General features: G+C 53.8%; 1 protein-coding gene across 8 annotated transcripts in view; it reads left to right on the top strand.

Annotated features, from left to right (window-relative positions):
- The window catches only part of DOT1L (DOT1 like histone lysine methyltransferase), a 58,938-nt gene continuing 46,958 nt past the window's right edge, over positions 7–11,986 (top strand). For 6 of the 8 annotated variants that reach the window (XR_002433036.1, XM_021378861.1, XM_021378855.1 and 3 more), the window contains exon 1: positions 7,653–7,766. Coding sequence is in view for 7 of the 8 variants with exons in the window: in XM_021378861.1 (XP_021234536.1) it covers positions 7,668–7,766 (99 nt within the window). In the remaining variant the exon portion in view is untranslated. Of the gene's footprint in view, positions 145–7,652; positions 7,767–10,362; positions 10,420–11,986 lie in introns of those variants that run through there. The other 2 variants (XM_021378856.1, XM_021378857.1) reach the window with 2 other exon arrangements.

Raw genomic sequence — 11,986 nt, 5'->3', positions numbered from 1 at the left:
GCCCGGCCCCACCCCGCAGCGCGCGGCCGCCCCGTAGCATGGTGCGGGGCCTCCGGCTGCGCCATGGGCGAGCGGCTGGAGCTGCGCCTCAAGTCGCCGGTGGGAGCCGAGCCCGCCGTGTACCCGTGGCCGCTGCCCGTCTACGTGAGTACGGGCCGGGAGCCGGGGCTGGGGGTGGGGGGGTGGGGGGAGAGCGGTGCGGCCCTTCGGGTTCGTCCGTCGCCGCCGCCGCCGTCAGCTGCCGCCGCGCGTCGCGGTGTCACCGTGTCACTTGTTCGTGCCTCGTGCCCCGCTGCGGTGTCCGCGGGGCCGCGTCCGTGTCCGAGCGGTGCCCGCGGTCCCCGCGTCCCCGTCCTCAGCGGTGTCCTTGGTCCCCGCGTCCCGGCCCCCAGCGGTGCCCTCGGTGCCGCGTCCCTGCCCTGGGAGCTGCGTGACCTCGGTCCCCGCGTTCCAAACCCCGAACTGCGCCCTCGGTCCTCGTGTTCGTGCCCTGAGGGTCCCCGTGTCCCGCTCCTGAGAGCTGTGTGACTTCAGTCCCCGCGTCCCGCTCCTGAGCCGTGCCCTCGGTCCCCACGTCCCAATCCTGAGAGGTGCCCTCGGTCCCCGCGTCCCTGCCCTGGGGGTGCCGCGTCCCGGCTCTGAGCGTTCCCCCTGATCTCCCCCCCCCCAGCCCCGAGCGATGCCTTCACCCCCCACCGCGTCCCAGCACGGGGTTTGGCGGCAGCTCTGCGCGTGCAACACGTGTGCCAACCCACGCACACCCTCTCCGTGTCACCCCCGACCCGAACGCCGGGCACAGCCGCGTGCGTTCCGCGATCGGAACGCGTCGCTCCGGAGCCTCGGCTCCTATCTGCCCGCTGCCGCCGCCCGCGTTCCCCATCGCTCTTGCGTGGACTCTGCACGGCGCCGTGCGGCTGCGGCTCCGTCATTCGTCTGCGCGCGCTGCGCTCAAATCCTCGGAAACCGAAAGTGCCGCCGCGACCGTTCGGTGCTGCTGGCGCTGCCAAACGAGAACCCGCCAGCGGGAGCAGAGGGCGCGGGCTGCGCGGGGCAGGGCCCAGGGCGGGGAGCGGCGACGGGCTCGTGCACGCGCACAGAACTTCTGACAGCTTCGGCTGAAAGAACCGGGCAGCCCTGGGTGCACCCCCACACCCCCCCGGTCCCCTCCTCCTCCTCCTCCCGGTGTGTGTTAGCGTGCTGTTTGCAGCGTGGGGAGCGCTTGGGAAACAAGGGTGTTTCAGTGTGGGGCTTTTTGGCACGGGGAGCAATGATTTTTTTTCAGCACGGCGAAGGAGGATTTGGTGAATTGAGGAGGAAACTTGTGCTCTGAGGGTGGCGGAGACGTGGGTGCTCCCTCCCCCAGCTCCCTGCACAGCAGTGCTGCAGAACCCGACCGCCCGGCCCTGACCCCTCCGGGCGCTGCAGCCGCCTCCCTGGTAACACTGGAGCTGGCAGCGGTTCCTGCAGAGCTGATCCGTTGGGTCTGGGACACAGAGACACGTGCACACACAGCAACGGGTGAATTCTGGAGCTTTGGCAATAAGTTCAGTGCTCGGTGTGCTGACACGGTGCTGAGCTGCAGCCCCGCTGGCTCGGCCCCGTGTTGGCTCAGCCCCCCTGGCAGCGGGTGCGGGCACCGCTGTGCTCCCAGCGCTCTCCTTTGACGCAAGCAGAGCATCATCCCAGCTTCACCGCTGCCGCCTGCTCCGTGGGAAGGGAGGTGGGATGCTGGGGAGGGGATGGCACGCCTGCCGGCTTGGGGTTCCCAAAGATGGAGGGGAGGACGCACGCTCTGTGCTGGGCTGAGCACGGGAGGTGCGCTCCTGGTGCAGCCCACGTCTCCTCTGCTCTGAAATGAGCAGCGCTGGCAGTGCTGCTCATCTCTCAGGACGAACAAATCCCCTCCTTTCCTACCAGACAGCATCCGCGGGATCCCCCTGCGCTGCCGGGAGCTTTGCAAACCCTCTTGTTTCCCTCCAGTTCTCGGGAGGGCCGTGGGAGGAGAGCAGCGGTGCTCCCACCGCCTGACGGACACAAACTGAAAGCGTGACTCCTTCCCCCGCCCTCTGCTCCTCTGTTGGGGGGGTGGGGGGGGAGGCCGCGGTTTCCTCGCCCGGGAGCGCTGGGTGCCGTCCACCGCTGAGTTGAGTCGTGCGCGGTGAGTAATCGCTGCTCATGACTCACGGGATATTTTCTGATGTTGACCTCTGCTTTCACGGCTGCCCCGCTTCGTTGGAGCAGGGTGAGCGCGCGCTGCTGTGTGCGGTTTAACCCCTCGGCTCCCGCGTGCCGGCCCGGAGCTCTGTCACAGTCTGCTGGGTTTTGTACTGAAAATAAAAACAAACAGCGGCGTGAGAGGTGCAGGCGTGGAGAAGGGAAATACCCCATGTGCTTGGGTGGGGGAGTGAGCAGAATTTGTGGATCTATGTGATCTTGAATACAATAATGCAAACCGAGGATGGCGTTGCAATATAAATGCAATGCGAGTGCAATCTCAGGGCGCTGCGGTGTAATGAGAACAGGTGTTGGTACGCACGGCTTGGTGCTCGTGCTGCAGGTGAGTCCCCTTGTCCTTCCGACCTGGGTTCCTCCGGAGGGTTGTGCTGAACTGCTTCGCCCTGCTGTGCTTGTTGTTGAGCGTTTTGGAGGTTTGAAGGTGGAGGTGTGCCACGCCGGGTGGGTTCTTTCTGCATGCGGCTGCTCCGTGAACCCCACCGTGCAACCGGTCCGGCCTGTTGTGTGCAGGAGCAAGCAAGGTGAGCTGCTGGGAAACCCAGTTCAGCTCCGCCCTCTGATCTGGCCCCTAGTGCACGCACCCCTCCGTGCTGAGCAGCGTGCGGAGCCTCATGCCTTCCACGCAGACCTCTGCCTGCCTTGGCTGGCTGCTCTCAGCCCCGTGTTGAATAGCGTTCCCCAGAAAACAACTGCAAACTCGCCGAGCTGCCCCGGTGCTGTGGGGCTGTGCTCCGGGTGCCTCTGACCACCTCTGTCCCCGTCTTCCAGCCTGGGAATCTCAGGGCCTTGCTCTGTCCGAGGGGGGTCAGTCCCAGCTGGACGTGTTGGCCCTGAGCCCCCGGAGCTTTTGCTGTTGGGGAGCAGAGGAGCGCTGGGACACAGCGGTGATAACGCTGCGCTGTTTGTGCAGGTGGAAGGGCACGTGGGATCTGTGCTCTGCTTTTCTGTTCTTTTTTTTTCTTTTTTCCCCACGAGTTTTGCCCCCTGCTTTATCCATCAGGCAGGGCATGCGGCGTCACCTGAGGAATGTGCCATGATAATGCGTATCGCAGCAGCCTGCTGTTGGGGGGTTGGGCTGCGTGACCCCCAGCCATCCTTCCAACCCATACAGGTTGGAGATTCCGAGCATCACCCTTACAATGAAACACAACTGTAGAGATGAACCTCGTGATGTAGTGGTCAGCAGCCCTGCGCGTGGCTGGGGTTGGAGCTCCGTGACCCCTGAGGTCCCTTCCAACCCAACTGTTCTACGTTGATGCTGTGAATGACAAACCTTGTTGAGTGCAGTGTCCGCCGGGAGAGGGTCAGGGTTCCTGATACCCAATATTAAGAGCAATTTCTTGTGCAAAAGAGCAGTGATGCTCTGGCACAGGCTGCCCAGGGGGTGGTGGGGTCACTGTCCCTGGCGGTGTTCAGGAGCCGCAGGGATGTGGCACGGAGGGATGTGGTCAGTGAGCACGATGGGTTGAGCTGGGGATGTGAGAGGTCTTTTCCAACCTCAAGGCACTGACACGGGTTAGGAGCACCACTGCATGGTGTATGGACACCTCCAGGGGTGGCCCTGTGCCTGCTGTCCCCATCCCCAGCCGCGTGCCTTTCCCCTGCTGTGCTCCATTGGGGCGAGCTGACGGCGAGCAGCATCCCCGTGTGCGTGGGCTTCCCCTCCGCTCTTGTTCCGGGGTGGGGGGGTCCGGGGGGGGCTGTGTGTGAGCTGGTGGCTGAAAATATCTGTCTGGAAGCAAATGTGACAGCGTTTTCCCCTCCGCCCCGTGACTCACGCGGTTGTACCGGGCGGCTCTGCCCACGGAGCCTCCCCACGCCCTGAGTAATTGCCCAGAAATTCGTTGTCGTCGGCGGTGGCGGCAGGGTTAGGGGATTTTCTCTGATTTCACCGTGGCTGTTGATGCAGCTTGTTGGGAAGTGTTTGTGGGGATGAGTCATTAATTAAAGAAACTTTGCTGGTGAAGAAAAGGCATGAATGCTCCAGCAGACTTCCTATTTCTCAACACCCCATTCTCAAAGCGTTCGGAGTGGCGGGAGCGAGCTGGCAAATCATTGACTCCGGCATTTCGACAGCGCTCGGGTTTCTCAGCTGCCTGGCAAATAAACAGCAAATGACAGCGCTGGCACAGCCACAGCGGCCCTGGGTACGGCCCTGGGTACAGCTGTACCATGCAGCATGGCACTGGGTGCTCCCACAGCCTGCTCCTTGCTCCCCAGGGCCACTTTGCTTCTCACCACCTCGGGGTGGGGGTTGCCAGGAGGGACAATCAGTGCTTGTTCGGGTTTCACAGTGGCTTTTGTTCCAAGCTCGGTCCTGCTGGGTGCTGAGTTAACCACGAGTTGGGCGAACGTGCGTCTTTTTTTTTTTTTTTTCCCCAGTATTTCTATATGCAAACTAAAAATAGTTCTTTTGTATTGCATCTTAATGCCACGTGACGCTATTTCTCGTGTAACTGAGACCTCTTTGCAGCCTTCCAGTACTTGGGGGGAGCTCACAAACAGGAGGAGAGGGACTTCTTACATGGGCAGATAGGGTTAAGACAAGGGGGAATGGTTTTAAACTAAAAGAGGGGAGATTTAGGTCAGATATGAGGGGGAAATTCTTTACCCAGAGGGCAGTGAGGACCTGGCACTGCCCAGAGCTGTGGGTGCCCCGTGCCTGGATGTGCCCTGTGCAGCCTGAGCTGGGGGTGGCACCCAGCCCACGGCAGGGGTGGGACTGGGGGGGACTTGGTGTGCCTTCCAACCCAACTGTGCTGTGATTTCCATGGTTCTATAATCTTTAAGGACCATTCTAACCCAACTATTCTGTGATTCCGTGATCCTTAAGGTCCCTTCCAGCCCAACAGTTCTGTTATTACATGGTTCTGTGATCTTTAAAGCCCCTTCCAACCATCTAATTGCATGGTTCTGTGATTTTTAAGATCCCTTCCAACCCAACCATTCTGTGATTCCTATGGTTCTATGATCTTTAGAGTCCCTTCCAACCAACTCATTCTATGATCTTTGGGGCCCTTCCAACCCAACCATGCTGTGATTCCATCATTCTGTCTAAAAAGGCAACTGGAAAGACAGCATAGCTGTTAAAGCTGGTGTTCTTTTCAAGGAGTTGAGTGAGGATTCATGACCCTGCCCTTGGCCAGAGCTCCAGTAATTCAAATTTATATCTGCCTGAAACGCACTCATCAGTTTCGTCTGGACATAGCACTGAAAGCTTTCGGTGTGCTGAGGGAAATTCATGCCACCAAACGCAGCTCCAGCTCTTGTCCTTCGTGGCAGCCTAAATGTATGTGGAGATGATTATCCTTTCACGTCTCAGCGTTGTGAGTGACTTGTGTTCCTCCTGGGAGTTAGGCAAAATATCTTACCTCTTGGTATGCGAGATTTATGGGAAATGTAATCGCCCTTCTCCCCAGACATCCATATGTCTACTTTTGTACTCTTCCTTCTTTCTTTTTAGCTCTTTCATAACGCCTCCCTTTCTTTTTTTCTTGCTGCTTTGAGTTCACCTCTGGCTGTCTGATTAAAGCTTTTAGCTGTAATGATCCAGCCAAGGACCAGAAGCAGGATGCTTTTTTCTTTTCCCGGGGTGTTATTGCAAACTGATGATTGCAGAGTATCTCGGCTTATTTAAGACACCTTAGCTTCATTTATTTTCTCCTCCTAACAGAAGGATCTGCAGAAGCAAGAGAAGTTCATATCAGGTATCGGAACATAATGCATCATGGTAGTTATTAAAGATAAGACGACGCTTCCTCTGAAGAGGAACAAAAAATAAACCTGAATATACGGTGATGCTCACCGCACACTTCTAGAGATACGGAATAGAGTAGCTGCTATTTTTAGGGCATAGGAAGAAGGTATGTTTTACAGCAGGAAATGATGGCTGCATAGATAGGAGCCTATCTATGAATAACGAAAACGTTTACCTTGTGGGTGAATGAGAGTTCCCTAAAAGTCTTCATTGCAGGGTTTGCTTGGTAGCAGACCAAAGGAAGTCCTGAGGACGGGTGAATGAAGCATTGGAAAATTTGTTTTAACAGTCTAGAAAATCTACAGAAGATCCTGAGTGCATTTCTTTGTGTAAAACAGAAGTTTTGAGAGCTTTAATGCTCTGATTGAAAGCCTGTCATTGAATCGTTAAGGTTGGACAAGACCTCTAAGACCGTCTGGTGCCACTGTACTTTGGGATAGTCTAGCATGAAGGGCAGTTTCTTGAGATCTGGGCATTGCTTTATCATTGGCTTATGGGAGCTCAGCAATGATAGTAGATACTTCCAGAATTCTGAAGAATGTGGGCTTTTAGAGCCTCTTGCTCCTTCCTCTTTGGCCGTTACTGGCTCGTGGTCTTGCATGTGATGCCTCCAGATTCCCTTCATTTTGCCTTTTGTCTTCCTCCTCACGTGAAGAAGCAGAAATTTGTGACATACGGAGGAACACTGGAATATTGTGAGGTCCAAACTATTGACAAGTCTCTAAAATGAAAGCCTTTAAAATTGGTTGGCACTTGGAAATTCACGTGTGCGGCTCAAGCAATGGGCGTAGTGCACGTCATTGCTCCGTGGCGCAAGTTGAAGCATACGGGGGGGGAAAGCCATAACTATCTGTGTTCATTTGTACCTCACAAAGCACCTCCTTTAGGAACACAGCGAGCTTCAGAAAGAATGCCAGCTTGCTTTGTGGGAGACCATCAGTGTCAGTAAGCGGGAGCAGAATTCCCAAGCTGTCCAAATGGAAGAATGTTCACGAGACGTGCTTGTTGGAGGCACTGCAGTCCTACCCGGATGCTTCCCTTTGGCTTGCTGGCTCTCTGTGCAGGAGATGGGGTTCAGCTGTGCAAACATCAGCTTTCTGACCCGGCAGTGAGGCCGTGCCATGAGTTTCCTGCTTCACCCGTGTCTACCACGGAGATGGGAAGTTGTTGGGCTTCAGGCAGAGGTGGCAGCAACTTTCCTACTCTCTTCTTGCTCACCCTTGTCCCCAGCAGTTCACAGGTGTCTTTTGATGCCATGGTGGCAGGAGGGATGTGGGAGGTGTTGGGAAGAAGGGGTGGTCGGTATTGGAGCAATGTGGGAGGGGTTTCAAAACCTTGAGCCTTCTCCTGTGGCCTCTGTGCAGTGAGTTGAAAGAATTAAATGTAATTATGGGGGAAAAACAACAACAACACAAAAACAACAGGTAGAAAAGCTGTAGTGTTTTGAAGAAGCCTATCTTTAAAAAAGGGAAGAAGGTGATTTTCGGTCTATATAAACGAAGTGTTCAGGCGCTTATGCAGCTCTGGGACTGGCTGTTTGCTCTGACCAGCAGTAACTCCGAGCTCGGCTTTACGTGCAGGTTGCAGTTCCTGGCGGCAGGGATGATGGCTGCTTTCCATCCTGCTCTCCGGTTACCGCTGGATGGGAGCGTTATTTCTTCATTAACTCACACCCATGGTTGCATGGAGACCTGAACATGGTGCTTCTACGAGAACTGCTTGTACTGATGTCCGCTTTGTGCAACCAGCGCGTCGTCCTGGTGTGGCTGTCCATGTGGGTATTCCTGTAGGCTCTTCTGCAGGGTGACTGCGTGTGAATATATTTATACAGCCCCCCCTACTTGCTATCATGGGAACCATTCCCTCTCGCGTTCGTGCGGTGTCCGTAGCAACAGTTGTAATTGCTGCGTGCAAAGGCAAAACGGTTTTATTGTGGTTTAGATACTGCAGTGAAAGTGGGAGTGCTGGTGGCAGCCAGACCCACAGCTGTCTTGTCTACAAATACCAGGGCTCATGGCATATAGGATTACCCAGATGAGTTTGGATTTTCTTATCTAATCCCTTCTTCATTTCCTCACTTAAGGGAACAGAACTAATTGTCTTCAGGGAAGGCTTTCTGTCCTCACCTCCCTTGGCAAGAAGTTTGCTGCTTTGTTTGTTGGTGTGGAAGCTGGATGTCCCTGTCTTGCTTTGGGATAAAATCAGATAATATTAAAAGTCTATCCATACAGTGTGAAATATTGCTTGGAACAGCTTTCCCTTTTCCTTACTTGAGTTGTAACCACTGTGAGGCAAGACGTAAAAATGCAGAGTGATTTGGGGCACTGGTTATGATTGCAGCAGCTGGAAGTGCTTTGGGTTCTGACTTTCACAGACCTTTGTCTACCGCTGTGTGCAGGATGTTGGAGATGGACATGCTGCGAGCATGGATGCTGTGCTGGGGGCTCTTTCTAGGCAGGGTGTAAATGAAGATGAGCCCTGGGGCACGGGGTCTGGGGTTGTGTCCATGTATGGCTACTGACCTGTTCCTGCAGCAGCTTGCCCTGCCTGCCTCGGTGTCTGGCGGAATGCTTATCATCCACCACAGATGGAAGAAACCTAAGGGACATTAAAGAGGCACTTGTCCTGCTAGTCTTCTGCAAGATTGATTGGCTTTTCCTAATCCATCTTTTTGATCTCTGCTAGCCATCTTGTCCCCAGCTGTAACATCCTCTCCTTTGGATTTATGAACGCTGTCTGCAGAGAGGGCTGCAGTTCCAGGCAGCCAAGCTGTGCTTCAAACAGGGGCTGCTGAGACTGACCGCCTTCGTTAGGCAAATTCAATAAGACAGATCTCTTGTAGGTCAGAGCAACTCCTGAGAGGAGTCAGCGTTTAGTTCTTGGAAGTTAGCGTTACGTGTTTGAAGTGTAGAACTGTATCTAAGGGCAATCCTTAAAAAGTGCACGAGTGTCACTGTTGATTTTTTCACTAGCTCGTGTCAGGCCTTGTTTTTTACTAACTTGTTTGGTGTTGGACAATGCAAAGCTTGGAGGAGATCTCCTTCTCCTCCTGCAAATGCCCAACCTCAGCTTGCTTGCACCCCTCTGCAGAGCTGACATGGTCACCTTGCCTATTTTGGGGGAGGAAGTGTGGTCTGGTGAGTCAAAGGGACAGCGGGGCCCTGAAGGTGAGAACTGCTGCTTTTTGTGCAACAATTCGGTCTGGGCAGTCAGCCCTGTGTTCCTATCTGTGAAAATTAGATAAGGAATCTTCATGTCCTTTGTGTGGTGCTTTGAGATCTGCTGACAGAAAGCGCACAGAGACCACATCCAGGATTTGCCCCAGAGACCACATCCAGGATTTAAAACTTTTGTTCTCATGGTTTGGGCTGTTTGCTGCCTTAAGGAATTATCCCCAAACGATGCCACTAAGATCTCGTATGACGTGTGAACTTGAAAAATAAAGCAACCAAAGCAGCAGCACCTCATGGAGGAGGTGTTTGGTGTGACGTTACCTCCTCCGTAGCAGCCAGCTGGTGTTGTAGCACCAACACAACCACTGGGGGTTTTCGCTCCTGCTCTTGTAGGGTGTTATGCAAAACCTCCTGATTCAGTTGTTCCAGTTGTAGTGACGGATGGAGAAATCTGTCTCAGGGCTGGAGCTGCTCGCTTGTGCTGCTGAGGCTTCTCCATTGCTCCCCATACGAAACTGGATTCCTATAAAAGACTTTTTCAAGAGTGTCTGCTTTCTTTCCATTATTTTTCTCATGAAGTTTCTTGGCAAAGACTTGAATTTTCTCTGTGAGTTCACATTTCAATTTTAGATTGAATGTTGGGGTTGAAAATAAGAACCTTTTATTATACATTTCAGCCGGACAGGATTGGCTGTAATAACTTTTAAGGCATGTTTATTTTTTTATTATCGTTTAAAACCACCACAACAAAACTAGTTACGAACAGCTTTGGGCATGCTCAGTTCCTGCAGTCAACATCTCACTGGGAGCATGCACCGAAGAGATAAGGCCTCACCCCATGGAATAGTGCCATTCCTGCGGCCCTGCAGATCCACACTTGGGCCCAGGCCTGAGAGCCCCTCGGGCTGTGAGAGCCTCCCAGAGCACAGCCTGGGCCTGCAGGTGGCATGTTGGGGCCTGGGCCTACGCAGCACGCTGGGGCCTGGGCCTGCAGGTGGCACAGAGAGGCCTAGGCCCACACAACATATTGAGGCCTGGGCCTACACAGCATGCCTGGGCCCACACGGCATGTCAAGGCCTGGTGTTCTGAGCAGCACACCAAGGCCTGGGTCTGTGAGCAGCACACCAGGGCCTAGGCCCATGCACTCCCTTCGCAAGGGAGGGAGAAGGTCCTGGAGCCTGGATGAGGGTGGATAGGGCTCCTTTGTGGTCATGGCTCCAAGCTCGAGGAGCGTTTGGACAACACTCCCAGGGGTAGGGTTTGGATTTTGGCTGGTGTTGGAGCCAGGAGTTGGACTTGGTGATCTGTGTGGGTCCTTTCCAACATGAGGTGTTCTATGATTTTGTGATTAGGAGCTTCAGACAGGGCAGGGCAGGACGCTTTGTAACTGCAGGATGGCCATCGGGAACTGCAGCCTGGCTCTCTTGTCTTGTACTCCCAATGGGCTTGCAAACAGAGCAGGTTCAAGCTCGATGCATATAGGGCCCAAAGCAATGCCTTTGCTCCTAAAGGTGGTGGGCAGTGCTGGTGCTGTGTGTAGGCAGCCTGTGCCTCTGGTGAGGTTTCTGCTCACCTTGACTTTTGCTGTGTGAGAGTGCAGCGGTGTGAGGACAGGTGGGATGGCTGGTGCTGGCTGAAAGCTATCTTTGTTAAATCTTACCACCCTAACATTGAAATAGAGCTATGAGTGACCTCTTCTTATTATTTCGTCCTTCCCTCCTCTATTTTGTGCTTTGAACAAATGTTAGGAGATGAACTTGCAAGACTTGCATGAGATTTTAAGAACTTGTCCACCTGGACAAAACATATTGGAGAGGAGAGTGAATGCGGTAAGCGTTCCAACATGAGCAACTTAGCTGCAGTCAATGTGGAACCTTTTTCAGCTTCATTGCTGCTAGATAAAACATGAGCTGAGCTCTAAAGGCCCCTTCTGGCAGGAATTGCGCAGGAGGCATGAGGTTGTTTTACTAAAACCACTTGCTGGAACTGTTGCTATAGATATGCATTGTGATATTTATTTTTTAACTCAAGACAAAGGAATCTGTTAAATAAGCATTTTTGGTCATTTGTAGGGGCGTTTTCTTGAAGGCTCTATAGGACAGGGGGTTCTACGTGTGTTCTGCTTGCACTGAGCTTGCAAAGCTGTCAGTGGAGAATGTAACTTCTTCAGGAAAAAGGTTATATGGCAGTAGAAGCGTGAATTCACTTTTCCGGTATAATGTGCTTATTTTGATAAACCATATTCTTACTATACAGGAACACAGTTTACTGGCAGAGCTAGATCATCCCGAGGGGTTTATACTGTGATAATTCTGTGTGTAGCGAAAGGTGGAAATTCATAGGGGATGTTTATGGATGAGCTGACTGTCTTCAGCTATTTTTGTACTGTGCAGATAAGAAGTAAAGAGACAGGAGAGCCCTCCTCCTGCATGCCTTTCTTCTTTACGTGTGCATTTACAGGAGCATGTTCCCATTGAATCACTTCCCTATTTTCTAGGCTAAGGCGTACCGGTGCAGTTATTTGCCCGATGCTTTGCATTGGCTGCCTGTTTATTGGTGCTGCTGGTTGCAGCTGGATGTGGGCTGTGCGGGGCCGTGCACAAACCCATGGGCTGGAGGAAGCCCGGTGCAGGGCTGTTGGCATGGCTCATGGTGTCAGCACGGGGTGCGCTGTAGCGTTGGCGTGTTGGGATGGAACCAAGGGAAGTTGGCTTCTGGGCGACTCTGTGTTGAAACCCATGTATCCTGACTACCCTTGGGTTGGCAGCTTCTCCTTTTTGAGCATTTTGTTTTTCTCACGTGAGCCCTTGATAAACAGAG

The sequence above is a fragment of the Numida meleagris genome, chromosome 27, assembly GCF_002078875.1.
Source record: "Numida meleagris isolate 19003 breed g44 Domestic line chromosome 27, NumMel1.0, whole genome shotgun sequence".
NCBI lineage: Eukaryota > Metazoa > Chordata > Aves > Galliformes > Numididae > Numida > Numida meleagris.
The sequence above is the reverse complement of the archived record's forward strand: the minus strand, read 5'-3'. Positions and strand labels throughout refer to the sequence as shown.